The sequence below is a fragment of the Eupeodes corollae genome, chromosome 1 (assembly GCF_945859685.1).
Source record: "Eupeodes corollae chromosome 1, idEupCoro1.1, whole genome shotgun sequence".
Taxonomy (NCBI): Eukaryota; Metazoa; Arthropoda; class Insecta; order Diptera; family Syrphidae; genus Eupeodes; species Eupeodes corollae.
The window spans coordinates 42,180,421-42,198,599 of record NC_079147.1 but is presented as its reverse complement, the minus strand read 5'-3'; the positions used below and the strand labels follow the sequence as shown (position 1 = coordinate 42,198,599).

The 18,179-nt window shown below is 36.7% G+C and overlaps 2 protein-coding genes across 3 annotated transcripts in view; one reads left to right on the top strand and one right to left on the bottom strand.

Annotated features, from left to right (window-relative positions):
* LOC129943421 (mitochondrial dicarboxylate carrier) overlaps positions 1-8,023 on the top strand; it is a 37,979-nt gene extending 29,956 nt beyond the window's left edge. For both annotated transcript variants that reach the window (XM_056052855.1, XM_056052854.1), the window contains exons 2-5: positions 6,893-7,094; positions 7,161-7,398; positions 7,466-7,598; positions 7,657-8,023. In XM_056052855.1, coding sequence (XP_055908830.1) covers positions 6,920-7,094; positions 7,161-7,398; positions 7,466-7,598; positions 7,657-7,983 — 873 coding nt within the window. In that variant the 5' untranslated portion in view covers positions 6,893-6,919 and the 3' untranslated portion in view covers positions 7,984-8,023. The remainder of the gene's footprint in view (positions 1-6,892; positions 7,095-7,160; positions 7,399-7,465; positions 7,599-7,656) is intronic.
* Positions 81-1,235, bottom strand: LOC129954267 (uncharacterized). Its single transcript, XM_056068080.1, has one exon. The coding sequence runs from the start codon at positions 1,233-1,235 to the stop codon at positions 81-83; it is 1,155 nt and encodes a 384-aa protein (XP_055924055.1).
* Positions 8,024-18,179: the final 10,156 nt, after the last annotated feature.

The following is an 18,179-nucleotide window of genomic DNA, read 5'->3' as shown; positions in this document are numbered from 1 at the left end:
TTGGTCTGGGACTTCTTCGGTAACCAAAACCTAATTGAAAATAGTAGTCAACCAGTTGGCCAATGAAAAGTTGCCGAAATCTATAGGTATTCAGCTAATATCCCATCGTTTCCTTTGCTTTTTTTATTCTTTAAACCATTTATTGCTCGCTCTATTTCACTTTTAAGAAATGGTGGAAAATCTGCTTCCTGGTTTTGTCGCTCTAGAAATATATCATCAGTGTCTACTATGCGTGTTTTGTATAGATTAATGTAGAAGTTTGTAGCTATTTGGTTAATATTCTTCCTTTCGTGAATTCTTTTATCATTATCCGCCATTGCTGTTATCCACTCTTTATAATCTTGGATTGCACACTTTGCCTTTTTTATTGATCTCGTTTCTTCGATTACTGTCTTTAAGAGGTTGTCATTGAATTTTTGGATGTCTTCTTGACAACGTTTTTTGATGTTCTTCCTTATATTTTTCAAATCTTGTTTTTCTTGGGCATTTAGATTGGTCTTTTTTCTAATACTATCACGAAGTGCTATCATATTTAGAGTTTCACTCGATAGTTTTTGCTGTTTTTGAGATACAGCAGTGAGAATATACCTGTCTGCAGATTCTTTTATAGTTTTTTCCATTTTGTTATATGCTATTTGAGTAGGTTCATTTAACCTTGATATGATGTTATATCGTTGTTGAAGATCAGCATTATAACTTTTGATTATATCTGTACTTATCGATTTTGTTAATACTTTTCTTGTAGTTTTATGAAGTTGCCTAGTTTTATGGTTGATTAACAACTCCGCGCGTACTATCCGATGATCTGATTCGAATTGAAAGTTATTAAGTACGGACACATCTTTAAGGATTGATCTTTTATTGCAAAGAATAAAATCTATTTGGTTTTTGTACTTTTGGCCTGGTGAATTCCAGGTCCATTGATTTTGCGGTTTCTTTTTAAATAACGAGTTTCCAACTATAAGTTTTTGTTGCCAAATATATTGGATAAGACGTCTACCTCTTTCATTTCGATTACCGTAGCCATATTCTCCCATAATGGTTTCTTCGCCATTTTTCCTAAAACCTAATTTGGCATTGAAATCACCGATTATCAGTAAAATCTCTGTTTTAAAGTGTGCTGTTGCTATTTCCAGTGTCTTGTAAAAGCGATTCATCTCGTCATCAGTTGCTTTCTCAGTTGGTGCATAGACTTGTATGATGGATATGTTACAATTCTCTACTTTGACTTTCATTCCTATTATCCTATCGTTAAATCCTTTAATTTCTTGAATATTCTTTTTTAACTCTTTGTTTATAAGGAAACCGACGCCATAAAGGCCTTGTTTAGTTCCGAAGTAAGCAAATATATTTCCGTTGTTGAGTTCTTGTATGCTTTCGCCTTGTCGTCTTACTTCTGCTAAACCGATTATATCCCAGTGTATCTTATTAAACGCGTTTTCTAGTTCAACAAATTTTTCTTTTGATTGGAGAGTTAGTGTGTTTAGAGTTGCTACGTATAAGGGTTTCGTACCTGTATTGCTTTTATTAGTATAGTAGTTTTTGTTTGTATGTTTTTTGTTTAGTGAGATGCTTTCCGCAAATTTATAAAAGGGGGGTGTTGGCCGAAATCCTCCACGGTGGCCGACCGGGTTGGAGGTTTATTCTTCAGTTTATCCATTATAAAATTGTCTTCGTTATTAATAATTGGCTCGCTGGGGTTGACTTTTAGCATTTGTTGTGGTGGATTGTTCGTTAGTTGTTATTGATTTGTTGTTTTTTCGAAGTTATCTACAGCAAATTGGTTACCATTTTTAGCGTCGGCACTTTGACCCATAGTGACGGTTTTCTTGAGGACATATTTCATCAGGGGGGATGATGACGACGATGGTGATGACGATGAGAAAGTTTTATTTTTTGTTTGTGGTCTACTGTTCTTTTTGGACGAGCTCCTCGCTATATCTGAATCTTTTTCAAAGTCATCATCAGAAAGCTTTCTTTTGTTTTGCTTAGGGTGAGTCTTTATATTGATAATTTCTTCTGCTGTTAATGTTTTACCATCGACAATCAGCCTGTTGTTTTTGACTTTTACTTCTGCGTTGCCATTCATGTTTCTTAAGGTATTCGCTTTTTCAAGTAATTTTTTCCGCTTTTCTAATACATCTTTCGGTAAGTCATCATAAAGAATTAAGTTTGTATTATTTTTTGTGTTATATGCTTTTAGTTTTATTTTATCATCCATGATCAGGCATTTTGTTCTATATGCCAAGAATCCAATTTTGATAGGTCGAGTTTTATTTTTGTTTTGAACTCCAAGACGATAGACAAAGTCAAGATCTTTCAATGAAACTTCAATTTTGAAGACTTCACTTAAAATTTGTAGCACTATTTGCTCGAGTTCAGTTGTTGATTTTTCAATTTCTTCAAAATTGAGAAGAATAACGTTCTTTCTTCGTAGTTGGCATTTTAAAATACTAATTAACATATATCGTTCGCAGAAAGTTCCTCTCGAAGATACCAAGAGATCCTTCATTCGCCTGGGAGAGGGTCCATGCTTCTGCACCATACAGCAAGACTGGGATGATTAAAGTTTTGTACAGCGTCTCGTTGGTACTTCGCGATAGGGCCTTATTCTTTAACTACTTACTTAGGCCAAAGAAACAGCGATTAGCAAGAATAATTCCAGGTTTGATCACAGCGCTGGTGTCATTTACAGAATAAATAGCAGAGCCCAGATGAACAAATTCGTTTACACCTCGAAGTTGTAGCTTTCAATTGTCACATTTTGACCAAGTCTACGGTGTGAATCGACACTATTTGATGACAGTAAATACTTCGTTTTGTCCTCGTTAATCAAGACTTCTTTTTTCGCCTTAAACTCGATATTAGAGAAAGCACCCGTCACTGCTCGTTTGGTTCTTCCCATAATGTCATCTGCATATCCAAGATATTGTGTGGATTGATCTTTGAAAGATGGTGCCACTTGTATTGGCGTTGGTGTTACGCACCACTCTTTCAAGAACAATATTGAAGCAGCTACATGACAGTTCATCGCTTTTTCGGAGTCCTCTGGTGTTTTCAAAGGTTTCGGTCGCATTTTCTAGCGTCATCCTGATAAGTCGTATCAGTTTATTAGGGGTACCAATAAAGCTCAACATAGCACGGTTTAGTTCGCTCCTGTCTACAACGTCATAAGCTGCTTTGAAATCGATGAAAAGATGGTGTTTCGATGTTATGTTCTTGGGTCTTTTCCAGGATTTGGCGTAGAGTGAAAATTTGGTCGGTGGTAAATTTTCCAGGCCTGAAGCCACACTGGTAAGGGCCAATTAGTTCGTTAGTAAATGGCTTCAGGCGTTCACATAATACGCTTGACAAGATCTTGTATGCCATGTTTAAAAGGCTAATACCTCTATAGTTGGCGCAGAGAAGGCTGGCGCCTTTTTTACGGATCCGGCAGATGGTTCTTAAGTTCCACTCGTCGGACATGCTTTCTTCCCACCAAATTTTAGTAACTAGCTGGTGCATTCTCCTTACCAGATCTGCTCCAGCGTACTTAAAAAGCTCCACCTACATGCCGTCGTCACCGGCCGCTTTGTTCGACTTCAGCCTAGTGATGGCCAGTTTGATCTCACTCTGGTCGGGTGGGTGGAACTCTAGATTGTCAACCAAATGGATTTGCTCGCTGGTGGAATCGTTGACTTCATCACCATTAAGCAGCTGGTTGAAATGATCTCTCCAGATTTTAAGCATTGACTGCGTCTCAACTACGGTATTCCCCTCCTTATCTTGTCAGGCTCCAGAGCGGCTAATGAATCCCGTTGTTTTCTTTTTGACTCTTCTATAAAAACTCCGCACCTGTTTCCTGTTAAAACATTCCTGGATCTTCTGGACTTCACGCCGCTCATGGGCTTTTTTTCTTTCTTCTGAGCAAGCGGTTTTCATCCCTTCTAGCTTGGTTGGCCTGAGCACATTCAAAGTTAAACCAGTTCCTTGGTGGCGGCTGTGAGAAACCTAGCGCCTCTTCTGCAGCATTCCTGATGGATTGTTTGCAAAGCTGCCAGTGGGTCTCTGGGCACATCTCGTCCGTTGTAGGGTTTTTCGCGAGCTCTAGGGGGACTATATCCTCCTGCTGCAGTCTTCCAACGTTAAATCTTCTCCTCGAGGTTGTAGTTCGCCTAAGGGCTTCCATGGATATTTGTTCGCGCAGTTAAGCGCCAACAAGGTAGTGGTCGTAATCTATGTTGGCTGATCTGAATGTTCGAACGCCAAGTATGCTAGAGGAGTGTCTTCCGTCAATAGGAACATGATCTATTTGGTTGCATGTCCGATCATCGGGCGAGGGAATCTGGTGCTACTCAACACCATGTTTTTCTCGGCTAGGAAGTCGATAAGTCTGAGTCCGTTTCCAGATGTGATGTCGTGTAGGCTATGTCTTCCGATTGACCTTCCAAAGATGCCTTCTTTACCAATTTTGGAGTTAAGATCCCACCAGAATTTTAACATCGTTATTGGGACATTGCTCATATGTTTTGGCAAGGAACTCGTAGAATTCTTCTTTGGTATTGTCATCCTTTTCTTCCGTCGGGGCATGCGCGCTGATAAGGCTCAGGTGGTGGAATTTGGCCTTAATGCGGATTGTCGTCACTTTTTCGCTTACTTTACGAAAGCTTAAAACTCTTAAATTTATAAGCATTATTTTTAAAAAGTCTCATATTTGTTTGTACCTATCCCGACGTGTGAGCTCTGTACTATTCTTTCAAGCACGATGTTAAAAAAATCGCATGGCAGCGTATCACCTTGTCTAAAAGCTTTTTTTGACATCGAAAGCTACTTAACAGAACCTTTCCAACCTTTATGGAGAAGCGTGAATTCTCCATGGTCATCCTGCACAAAGGGAAGAGTTTGGCAGGGATGCCAAAACTAGACATGGCTCTATACAGCTCGTTCCCTGTAGATGCTGTCATATGCGGCCTTGAAATCGATGAAAAGATGGTGGGTGTCGATTTGGTGTTCTTGGGTTTTTTCAGGATCTGCCGTAATGTGAATATTTGATCAACTGCGGACTTTCCTGGTCTAAAACCACACTGATAAGGACCTATCAGGTTGTTGACGTTGGGCTTTAGACGTTCACATATTACGGCAGAGAAGATTTTGTAAGCGATGTTAAGTAGATTGATTCCTCTATAGTTGGTGCAGTTTAGAGGGTGTTCTTTTTTCAGAAACGGGCAAACAAGTTCCATTCATGGGGCATGCTTTCATCCGACCATATCTTAGAGATAAGTTGGTGCATGCTCCTAAACAACTTATTTCTAACTGCTTTAAAGAGCTCGGCATCCGCTCCAGCGGCTTTGTTAGACTTCAGCTTAGATATGGCAATCTTTACTTCGTCTAAGTCGGGAAGACGAGATTGTTGACTTTCGTCGTATATGTTGAATGGATCATCCCGCCTGACAGGAATTGTGTTCGTCGTCGCCGTTATACAGTTTGCTAAAGTGGTTCCTTGTTGGTGGCTGCTTGAAACCCAGCACATCAGAGGCGGGATCTCTGATTGCATCTTGGCAATGTTGCCACTGGTTTTCGATACATTGTGTTGGCAGCAGAGAACTTCGAAAGAGGTTACTTGTAACTTAGTCGGAAAAGGATTTGGCTACCTTGGGTACAACGAGGTAGTTCGGAAATCCATGATGCTGGAAGCGTGCCTAGCGTCGATTGCAATATGATCAATCTGGTTGACTGTAGATTGTTCGGGAGAACTTCAAGTTCCTTTGTGGATGTTGAGGTGCTCAAAACGCGTACTAACTACCATGACGTTTCGCCCCGGCGCGAAATCTATGGTCCTGAATCCGTTGTCTGAAGTGTGTTCGTGCAGGCTATTTTTCCCGATTATTCCACCAAAGATGTCTTCCCTTCCTAGCTTGGCATTAAAATCGCCCATGAAAATTTAATATCGTAGCTAGGACACTGCTCATATGTTTTGTCTAAAAGCTCGAAGAACTTATCCTTCATGTTGTCATCCTTCTGTTCTGTGGAGGAGTGTGTGCATATAAGGCCAATGTTGCCGAATTTAGCCTTGTAGCAGATGGTCATGAGGTGCTTGTTGATGCCTAAGTCTGGCTCCAATGACAGCCGCATCCAAAAAAGCACTGTTAGTTTTCTCGGTAGCGCAGTTTTCCATCCTTTTTTTTTGGCCTGCCCATCCCATCGTATTTCATTACACAACAGTGATTTTTTCGGGTTGCAATGGAGACACAAACACTCCTCAAACGTTTATTCTGTTCGTTTCAGGAGTAATATCAGAAATGAACCTCATCGCTGAAGATCATTTGACGATAAAAATCTTCTTCAGCTTTGCGTACAGACAGCGAATCGCTAATTTAAGAAATACATTTCAACCTGAATCTCTTAACCCTCTTAAAAACATTAAATACAAATCATCATAGGGTTGTTTCTTTAAAGCTTCAGAACATACACAATAATTGGCTTTGCTTTGAGAATTCTTTAATTTATCTTACGATGCTTCAAATGTTGTTGGTTTATCAATATAAACTCATGGCTTATCAGAGTCCCATAAAAATAAATCGAGAAGTTAACAGGACCTCTTCAAGAAACAAAATTGTCCGCAAACGTCATTGATTAGCTGATTAATTTTTGGAAACAAAAACCCAGTTAGCTTAACTGGACAGTGCTCGAATTCTACCGGAATGGCAATTCCTTTCTCATTTTGTAACTTTTTTCGGACCGATAATGCCGCCAAAGTGCAAACCGCACCAAATAATTTTCACAATTTGAAACCTTTGTTTTGACATTCTCAACTGCCAAACCATAGAAAAAAACACCCTATAGTATCAAGTTTTGTAATAAAGTCCTTACAACTTTAGCTTATTAAGTTAAATCTTCATTTACTTCATTCTAGCACTAATTAAAGCTCTAATTCAGCAAAATGGCCGATAAAAATGTACTTGCACCACGTATGGGACGTTGGTATTTCGGTGGTGTAGCCAGCGCTGGCGCTGCCTGCTGTACTCATCCTTTGGATTTAATTAAAGTTAATTTACAAACTCAACAGGGAAAACTATCCGTCGTACCGCTTACAATTAAAATTATTCGAGATCAAGGTAAGTTTAAAGAAAAATTTGTCTTCAAATTCAAACACGAATTTATTTAAAATTTTATACACATAGGTATCACTGCCCTCTACAGTGGCCTCTCGGCTTCAATCCTCCGCCAACTTACCTATTCTTTGACTCGTTTCGGAATCTATGAAGTCGGCAAGCAAAAGATTGAAACAAACACTTTCATGGGTAAAATAACTCTTGCCAGTTTGTCTGGAGCAATTGGTGGATTGGTAGGAACTCCAGCGGATATGGTTAACGTGAGGATGCAGAATGATGTTAAACTGCCCAAAGAATCTAGAAGAAAGTAAGAATAGTTAAGATTCCATTAAACTTGTCCTAAAAGTCTTGTTCTTGTCTTCTTTTTTGCATAGTTACAAAAATGCATTCGATGGTTTGATTCGTGTGTACAAATCTGAGGGATTCAAACAACTCTTCTCAGGAGGAACTACAGCTGTTAGTCGAGGTACTCTAATGACTGTTGGACAAATAGCATTTTATGATCAGGTGAGTTCACTAGATACATATAAAAAAAACTTCATTTACTATAACTTTCCAATCTTAGATCAAATCACTCCTTCTTGATTCAGGATTATTTGGGGATAATCTGCGTACTCATTTCCTTGCTTCACTTGGAGCTGGAGCCATTGCCACAACACTCACACAGCCCTTGGATGTACTTAAGACCCGAACCATGAATGCCAAACCGGGTGAATTCACAGGATTATGGCACATAGTCAAATTCACAGCCCGTTTGGGTCCATTGGGTTTCTTCAAGGGCTACATTCCAGCGTTTGTTCGATTAGGTCCACACACTATTATTACATTTGTGTTCCTTGAACAACTCAGACTCAATTTTGGAGTGATTCCCACACCAACAAAAAATGACTAAATCTCAAAATGCATTTACTTATATATATATATAAACAAAACGAATGGTTTAACAAAAAAGAAACAGCGAAAGAGCCTATTTAGGAACATTTTAAAATATATTATTGCATCTTTTAGTTTATATATAAATGTGTACGCAACAAACTTTAGAAAAAAGAAAGAAATAACAATTTTATTTAACGAAATGAAAATACCAAGTCTTCGGTTTTTGAAGCTTGCCAGAAAGTCACAGAGTAACAATTTTATTTTGCATTTTATTGTAAAGCAATGTATTTATTTGAAATAAGCTTTTATTTTGTCTATTAATTAAAAAACAATATTTTTGTTCAATTTTAGCTTAGATAGAAAACAAAACGAAAAGAATATTTATAAGGAAATTAAGTGTGTAACAGTTGAAACATTCCTGCTTGAAGCGAAATTCTGTTTTAATAAATGTTTAGCGCATATTTTTGTTAGAGCACAACTTTAAACAAAACAAAAATATGTATTTATTTTCTTTAAAAAACTTTATTATATTATTGTAAATCTGTATATTTGAATTACATATAAATGTATTTTTGTTATGTTGTTAATAATAATCAGCTAGCTTTTGTTGTTGATTTTTTTGATTGATTCTTTGTTACATAATTATTTTTTATTATTAATATTATTTTTTTGTTTCTTAAAAAAAGCTCTCTTTCATTAAAATTGGTATATTGTAAAATTGTATGAATTGAATAAAATTAAATTAATAAAGAGTTATCGATTTTTTAAATATATTGTTTTACAGCCCTATCAAAGCTATGAACTACCAACAAGATACTTTATAGATATCAACCAATTGAATGATTTAGAATTATGATTGGGCAGATTCAGACAACATAAGGGATTTAAAGGTAAAGTACGTGCCTAGTATTTGATTGGCAAGCTATCAAGATATACATACATATATACTATGTTAAAAATTTTGTATCAAAGATAAAATCATTAAATTTAAAAACTATTTTGTTCAGAATAAGCTTGTATGGATTGAAGGAATTAAAACTAATATTAAGGGTCGTGCAAGTGGAGGTTCTTTGTATGGCAATAAAACATCTTTAACTAATACGTACGATTTCGAAGAAATAGAAGAAACGATTGCTGTAAAACTCATTCATCAAAATAATATGTATAGTTTACCATGCTACATTAATTGGAACAAGTGGGATCATGATTTTGAGAAGTTACATCACACTATGCAATTCTTAGCGAGTAAAAGCGTCTTATTGATCGGGGACTGGAATGCTAGAGCTAGCAACGCACAAATCACTACATGTCAACACATCTCCGGCGATTACTCATGTAAACAGGAAATCGAAATACAGAATATGTAATAAAAACCGCTCTGATATGTTAGAGTTACTACAAATGTATGACCTAGTAGTGCTTAATGGATGTACTGAAGGAGATGAACAGGGTTGCTATACCTTCATAAGTTAGGTTAAGTTAACGTGGCTGCGGATTAAAAGTCCCCCAGATGAAGTTTGAGTCTGAGTGAAAGAGCAGTGCAAGTGCATAGGAGATGAGAGATTGTTTCCTCTTCTTCTTCGTCCATACAGCTCCTACAGAAGTCATTTGAGGCTACGCCAAGTCGTATTGCGTGTCTGCCTATAAGACAGTGTCCCGTAAGGACACCTATTAGGGAGCTAATATGAAATCTGCTTTTAGATAACAAGTCTTTAGAGCGCTTTAGGTCCAGTGAAGGCCATATGAGTTTTGTGGCTGCGCATGTTCGTAAGTTGTGCCACCTAGAATTTGCTATCGCAAGAGCTGTTTCTTTTAGTATAAGTTTACATGTAGCTATCGGTATACCTATCTTCTCCCTTTCAGGTGAAATAGGTATGACGGTTCCATTTTTAGCGAGTTCATCGGCTCTACAAATACTTGTGATGTCTCTGTGGCCCGGCACCCACCAGAGGTGAATGTCAAGTGATTTGATAGCAGCTTGACTATCAGAGAAGATGCGGATATCAGAAGCTGAAACCACGTTTTCTCTTAGCCAGGAGAGAACCTCTTTGATCGCTAAAATTTCCGCTTGAAAGACGCTACAATGATTAGGGAGGCGGAATGAGATGCTTAGATTCAGCTTTTCTGAGTACACACCACTACCAACTCACTCATTTGTCTTGGATCCATCTGTATAAAAATGAATACTTTTGTTATCCAGGAGTTTTTTGTCTTTCCATTCATCTCTGGATGGAATGGATACCTGGAAGTTTTTTCCAAATAGGGGTTTAGGAATAGTGTAGTCTATGTACTTCGGTATAGAACCAAAGAGGTTCAAAATGATGGAGTGCCCAACATTGTTGTTGGTCCATTTAGATGAGGCGTCGAGTCTTATCGCTGTACTCGCTGCCACTTGTTTACTGAAGATGTCGAGGGGTGTCAGATGGAGGAGAGTGTCTAACGCTGTTGAGGGTGTGGTTCTCAATGTCCCGCTTATGCAGAGACATGCATTGCGCTGGACTCTGCTGAGTTTGTCGCAGTATGTGACTTTCTCCAGTGCAGTCCACCATACTGCAACCCCGTACATAAGTATTGGTCGGATGAACGATGTGTATAGCCAGTAGGTTATGCGAGGTTGAAAACCCCATTTGCTTTCTATAGCTTTCTTGCAAAGGAAAAGAGCTACTGTAGCTTTTTTAACTCTTTCCTGTATATTGGATTTCCAACTTAATTGTTGTCCAATATCAGACCAAGGTATTTGGCTTCATTGGTAAAAATTAGTGGTATACCTTCTATTGATGGTACAATTACTGGGATCTTGTATTTCCGTGTGAAAAGGACGAGGTCAGTTTTTTGAGGATAAATACTAAGTCCGCAGTGATCAGCCCATCCAGTGATCATATTGAGTGCATTTTGAAGGAGGTATCTCAGTGTATTAGGATGTTCCCCTGTGACGGCGATAGCAACATCATCGACATACGCAACCACTCTGTAGACTTTCCTCTATGTTCCACAGGAGAGGGGACAGAACACCACCTTGCGGAGTGCTTCTACTGACAGACCTTTTTGTGCAAAAATCCCACAACTTAAAGTTGATGATCCTGCCTTTTAGCATTAGATTAATCAACTCACAGATTGAGTATTCGACGTTTAAGGTCGTCATAGCAAAAGTGATAGCGGATGTGTCAACGTTGTTGAAAGCGCCCTCAATATCCAAGAAGGCCACCATAGTGTATTCCTTTTTCTCTAGGGAGTATTCGATAGTTCTTAAAAGAGTGTGCAAGGCTGTTTCTACCGATTTCCCTTTGCAGTAAGCATGCTGAGACATTGATAGTCTCTTCTCAATGTTGTTACGTATATGAATATCGATCAATCGTTCCAGAGTTTTTAGAATGAAAGATGATAGGCTAATAGGTCTTAGGTCCTTAGGGTTGACATGCGAGCATTTGCCCGCCTTGGGAATGAAAACTACCTTTACATCCCTCCATCGCTGAGGTATACAGACCAGATTTATACAACTTTTGAAGACCATCTCAATGATGGGCAAAGTTATATCAATGGTATATTGTAGCTCAGCTGGTACGATTTGACCTGGACCTGGAGATTTGTAAGGTTTGAAACTATTCAGAGCCCATGTCAATTTTTCTTTTGTAACCAGACCTTGAGGAAAAATCAAGTTAATACCCGACCCAGGACTGTTTGTTGTATTAACGGATTGGGAGCTATCCGGGAAGTGGGTGTCTAATAGCAGGTTTAGCGTTTCTTCGCAAGAGTTAATCCATGTACCATCTGAGTTTTTAAGACAACTAGGCATGGTTGGATTTGTCGAGAGAATCTTCCTTATCTTTGATGCCTCCGAGGATTCTTCTATGGAGTTACAGAAGGATCTCCATGAGGATCTTTTGGCTATTCTCAATTCTAGTTTATACTTTTTGAGGGATTCTTTATAGGAGTCCCAATCTTGGGGATGTCTAGTCTTTTTTGCTCGATTGAAAAGCCTTCAACAACCTTTCCTGAGTATATCTAGTTCAGCAGCCCACCAATATGGTTTCTTTTTTCCCCGCACTGTAGTAAGGGGCAGGCAGTTTCCATTGCTTTATTGAGGGCTGCTGTAAGCTCATCGACCTTTTGATCGAGTTCAAGAGCGCACAAGGGCGGATCCAAAAGTTCTGGTTTAATCAGATTTTTCAGAGTCGCCCTATATTTTGGCCAATCTGATTTCCTATAATTCCGGAATTGGATCGGTTTTGGGGTCCCTTCAATAAGTGTGAATTGGATGTATCTATGATCGGAGAACGAGTTCTCCTTTGATACTCTCCAATTCAATATTCTATTTGAGAGATTTAACGAGACAAGAGTCAAATCTAAAACTTTTTGTAAATTTTTTGTGACGAAGGTTGGTTCACTACCTACATTACTTACTACCAGATTACTTGTTAGAATATAATCAAAAAGAGACTCACCTCTGTTATTTATATCTTTACTACCCCATGTAGTATGGTGCGCATTGGCATCACAACCGATAATTAGGTTTTTGATGCCAATGACCTTCATAGGAGGTCAAGGCAATCAGTCAATGACTACTCTGCAGTGAGTATTAAATTACTACCGAGACTCAAATAGAAGAATAAGGAATCAGACTGCGTGCTTTCAACAATTTTATTGAAACAAATTTACTGGTAACCGAATCTATTGACATTATGGCTAGTCAATTAACAGATTTATACGAAGCTAATAACGAAAATATCAAACACGAGTTCACCGTTTAAACAACAATGGTTTGATAATGACTGTTTGAAGGCACGCCAAAGATCTTTTGCACTTCTGAAAATCGTCCGTATTTCGCATTATCCCGATTTGACCCTAGAAAGATAACCTACGTCGAATCGGACGTATAAATCATGTGTATCACTTATGGTCTATGAAATATGGACATCTTTCTAGGGTTAAGGAAATGGTTATGCCAACACAAGAAAATAGAATTTGAAAACAACAATGTATTGTAATAGAATAGAATAAAATAAAAACTAAATTACTGGCAACTCCTTTCAGTTGTTGTAACCCATCTATATCCTACATTATTTGTTACAATTGTCATTTCAATAAAACTTCCGCTCTCTTGCTTTTCAACTTTCAACGAACCAAGTCATGTTTTATTTCTTGTGCTCCGCTTGCTATATTCCAATTTTATACATATTTCTATCACAATGCACTTAATCTAGGTCAAGCTAAAAACTCGAAAGAATTATGGAAATTCGACTGAGATATTAACGGTTCAAGCTACAGAATAGGTTCAGGGTAATCAGCTGAATCACTTGCAATCCATTTCAAATATGTTCTCCACAGCGGCTCAAACCATCAGTTTTCCTAGGCTCAGCCATCAATCTTCGACGAATCTTTAGATTCGGCCATAACACTTAAGAAATAGAAGCACTAATGAAGAAAGCGAAAAATGGAAAGGCACAAGGTGAAGATGGGATTCCCTACGAATCTTACCAGAACGCAACTCCTTCATTCTTTAACTATTTGTTAAAGTTTTATAACAAGATCTTGGCTTACGACGAAATTCCATCCGCGTTCACAAAATCAGTTATCTTTCCAATTCATAAAAAAGGCGCCTTTGGTATTGTTGACAACTATCGAGGCATATCATTTATGAACGCATTAGCCATAATGTTCTGCTGTATACTTGTAGAGAGACTTGAAAAATGGGTGGAGAGGAAAAGTATTCTTTCAAATCTTCAAGCCGGTTTTAGAAAGAACTATTCTACAACAGACTAGATTCTTACAATTTCTTCAATCGTTAAAGCCTTCCAAGCACGTAATAAGAAAGTACACTCTTTCTTCGTAGATTTCAAAACAGCTTTTGATCAGGTGAATCGTAATGCACTGTTATATAAGCTCTCGCAGTGGGAAATTTCATCAAAATTGCTTTCTGTGATTAAGAAAATGTACAATGGAACAAAAGCAGCCGAATGGAATGGTGCACTATTCTCAGATTGGTTTGAAACAACCACTGGAGTAAAGCAAGGTTGTCTTCTCAGCGCGTTACTATTCTCCCTTTTTATCAATGACATTGTTGAAGATCTACCTGGAGGCAGAAGGATATCTAATTCGGTTTTAAATGATTTACTATACGCCGACGATCTTGTTATTCTGTCTGAATCATCAGAAAACCTACAGTTAATGATTAACCGATTAACAACAGCAACAGCAACAGATGGGGACTAACAATTAATACGGACAAATCTAAAGTCATGGTGTTTAAAAGATAATGTATTGACCAATGAATATATACTTATGTGTATAGGAAAAATTAGGTTTTCCTTCGGCTTTTTTGGTCACTTTGATCGTGGCAATGAAACAAGGTTGTTTTCGCGCTCCTCCCGAAGTCAAAACGTGAAAAGGTGGTACTACAATAGAAATCTACTAGAAGTAACCAATGAAATTAAATATCTAGTCGTAAAACTTACCCACAATTTGAACTTCAACAGCCATCTAAGAGAAAAGGCTAACACTTCACAAAACTTTTTGAATTCTACATGGAGAAAAGTATTTACTAATAGTAGAATAATTCTTTCCGCCAAGTATAAGATATGCGAAGCGGGAGTAAAGTCAACGCTCTGTTACGCATGTCAAGTCTGTTGTAAAGATGAATATGAACAAATTGAACAGTTCCAGAGAAATTTCATAAAAAAAACTCTTCAACTTACCTCGAAACACACACAAACTATGCAATCTGCTTGGAAACAGGATTACCAAAACTCCAAACAAGTACCCTTAAAGAGCAGGCTGATTTTATTATTAATACTTTAGACCATGACGGCTCAAGGATGACAAAAAAAATGCTCTTATACGAGTTGAGGAATAAAGACAGGTTGACTGTTAACTGGAAAAACTTAGGTACTGCTTGTGGTGAAACACTTCGTATTGACTTTAATAACTCCAACAACTTAAAGGAACAGCTGTACCGTATAATTAGAAAGAATGAGGACTTGACTCGAGAAAAATTTGTTCTAAATGGTAGTGAATCCGACAGTAGATTGTTATACTCTCAGCTTAACTACAATCGTGAGAAGAGAAACTACTTTAACGATACCTAAACATACCGAGAGATTTCTTTCATTTTTAAAGCGAGATGTGAACTATTCAGCCTAAACGGATGCCTTTATAACGGGAGTTTTGATCAGTTCTGTTCAATATGCAACCTTAAGCCAAAAGAGGACTGCTTCCATTTTATAAGTAAAGGGTAATTTTTTTGAGGTTAGGATTTTCATGCATTAGTATTTGACAGATCACGCGGGATTTCAGACATGGTGTCATAGAGAAAGATGCTCAGTATGCTTTGACATTTCATCATGAATAGACTTACTAACGAGCAACGCTTGCAAATCATTGAATTTTATTACCAAAATCAGTGTTCGGTTCGAAATGTGTTTCGCGCTTTACGTCCGATTTATGGTCTACATAATCGACCAAGTGAGCAAACAATTAATGCGATTGTGACCAAGTTTCGCACTCAGTTTACTTTATTGGACATTAAACCAACCCATGCATCCCGAAAAATGCACTGTTTGGTGTGGTTTGTACGCTGGTGGAATCATTGGACCGTATTTTTTCAAGGATGCTGTTGGACGCAACGTTACGGTGAATGGCGATCGCTATCGTTCAATGCTAACAAACTTTTTGTTGCCAAAAATGGAAGAACTGAACTTGGTTGACATGTGGTTTCAACAAGATGGCGCTACATGCCACACAGCTCGCGATTCTATGGCCATTTTGAGGGAAAACTTCGGAGAACAATTCATCTCAAGGAATGGACCGGTAAGTTGGCCACCAAGATCATGCGATTTGACGCCTTTAGACTATTTTTTGTGGGGCTACGTCAAGCCTAAAGTCTACACAAATAAGCCAGCAACTATTCCAGCTTTGGAAGACAACATTTCCGAAGAAATTCGGGCTATTCCGGCCGAAATGCTCGAAAAAGTTACCCAAAATTGGACTTTCCGAATGGACCACCTAAGACGCAGCCGCGGTCAACATTTAAATGAAATTATCTTCAAAAAGTAAATGTCATGGACCAATCTAACGTTTCAAATAAAGAATCGATGAGATTTTGCAAATTTTATTTAGTTTAATTTTTTTTTTTTAAAAGTTCTCAAGCTCTTAAAAAATCACCGTTTATATGCCCAATATTTAAGCCACACCGACGTTTCTTCTTCGGTAAAAATACCCTTTCAATGCATGACACCCTTAAAATACTAAACGAGTGCGACTGAAAAACACTAAGTAAATTTTTAGAAGTTACCTTTTAATATGAAATGATGTTTAATTTGTAAATTTATCTATATAATTGTTATCTATGAAAATCGTTTATAAGAATTATAATTCTTGTCAATCAGGCTGACGGCCATAGCTTTAAAATTCATGTGTAAATTTAAACTTAAACAATTATTGAATTAATAAATTAATTTGTTACTTACTTACTTACTTATTAAAAATTTGACTGGAAAAAAAAGGCTGGAATGCGACCCACACTGATAACTTCCCATCCCGTCTGTATTTGTCTTGCATAAAATTTGTCATTATGTACTCGTATCAATTTCTACCAAATGTGCGTACTATTTTTTGTAGATTTTATTTTTTATGAAAAAACAGACTGTTGGATTTTTATATACAAATTACTGAATATTGAAAACAATATTTTCTGTGAAACAAAATAAGTTTGAAGCCAATATTTTTAATTTTTGAAAAGCTATTTGCATCGAAAGTAAATTTTTACCAAGTTTTAGTATTGTTTTTTGTTTTAGTTTAATTTTTTGTAAAAAAAACTGTCAATTCGATTTTTTTCCAAATTATACTGAATGTCGACAACAATATTTTTTTAAAGATAAAAGTAAATTAAAGTCAATATCTCAAAGTTTTGAAAAGATATTTAAGTCGAAAATCAATTTTTACCAACTTTTATTAATTTTTTTTTAGGTTTTTATTTTTTGTAAAAAAAATGTCAATTCGATTTTTCTCAACATTTTTCAAAATGTTGAAAACAATATTTCTTATAAGATAAAATAAGTTTGAAGCCTAAATTTCAAGTTTTTAAAAATATATTTGAATCGATATTCCATTTTTACCAACTTTGAGTAATGTTTTTTTTAGATTTTTATTTTTTTATAAAATAAACTGTTAATTCGATTTTTCTCAAAATTTTATCAGATGTCAAAAACATTATTCTTCGTTGCACAAAATTGTTTTGGAGATGAAATCATTTTTTTGTAGTTAAATTTTGGAGGTGACAAATTTTTGTTTCAGTTTTTTTGATTTATAAAAAAAACCGTTAAATGGATTTTTTTTTCAAAAAATATACTTCTTTGATATCACGTTACAATATATTATATACAATTTAATTCAAGTCTCTAGCGTTTTTGGTTCGTAAGATATTTAGGGTTAACCAAAATTTTCACCTTTTTTTTAAACTGCTTTGGTAAAAAAACCACCCACGCAATTTTCTTGAGAGCCCTTTCTGCATCTTTTTGTCTTAATATCTGTATAACAAAATTTATTTGAAATCGATATCTCTTTTGGTTCTTGAGCTGTGGACGACGAAAAAAACGTTGCGAACGTACGGACGTACGAACGTACGTACATACGCACGCACAGACATCTTTCTAAAAATCTTTTATTTCGACTCTAGGGACCTTGAAACGTAGAGAAATGTTAAAATTTTCAATATGACAAATCGGACCCATTACAATAAATTTTTATGGGAACTTAATATATCCCGTTTATAAGATTGGTCTTAAGCACTAGTGAAGAAGTATAGACCAATATGAAAACTTTCAATTATTCTCAAACATATTGAAAAAATGGCCACCCAAAGACTTTATTTTGCTGTCAAGAATTGCTTGTCTAAAAAACAACATGGTTTTGTAAAGGTCTGTTTGTAAATTATTGTAATTTTCATATTGAAAAGACTAGACAAGTTGATGTGATGTATAGGTACTGATTTTGAAAAAGCCTTTCCGCTATTTCATGGTCTTCTCCTTCAAAAGTTTAAAATGTTGGGATTGAGTCGAAGTGTACAATTTTAAGTGTATCTAAATCTTCATCTCTTATTGATTTTGATGTTAGTCTTCTGAGGGTAATTAAGGTAAATGAAGTTGACTTGAGATCTCATGTTGATTATATTGTATCTAAAGGTAATTCACTTTAAGGTTTCTTGAACTGAACTCTTCT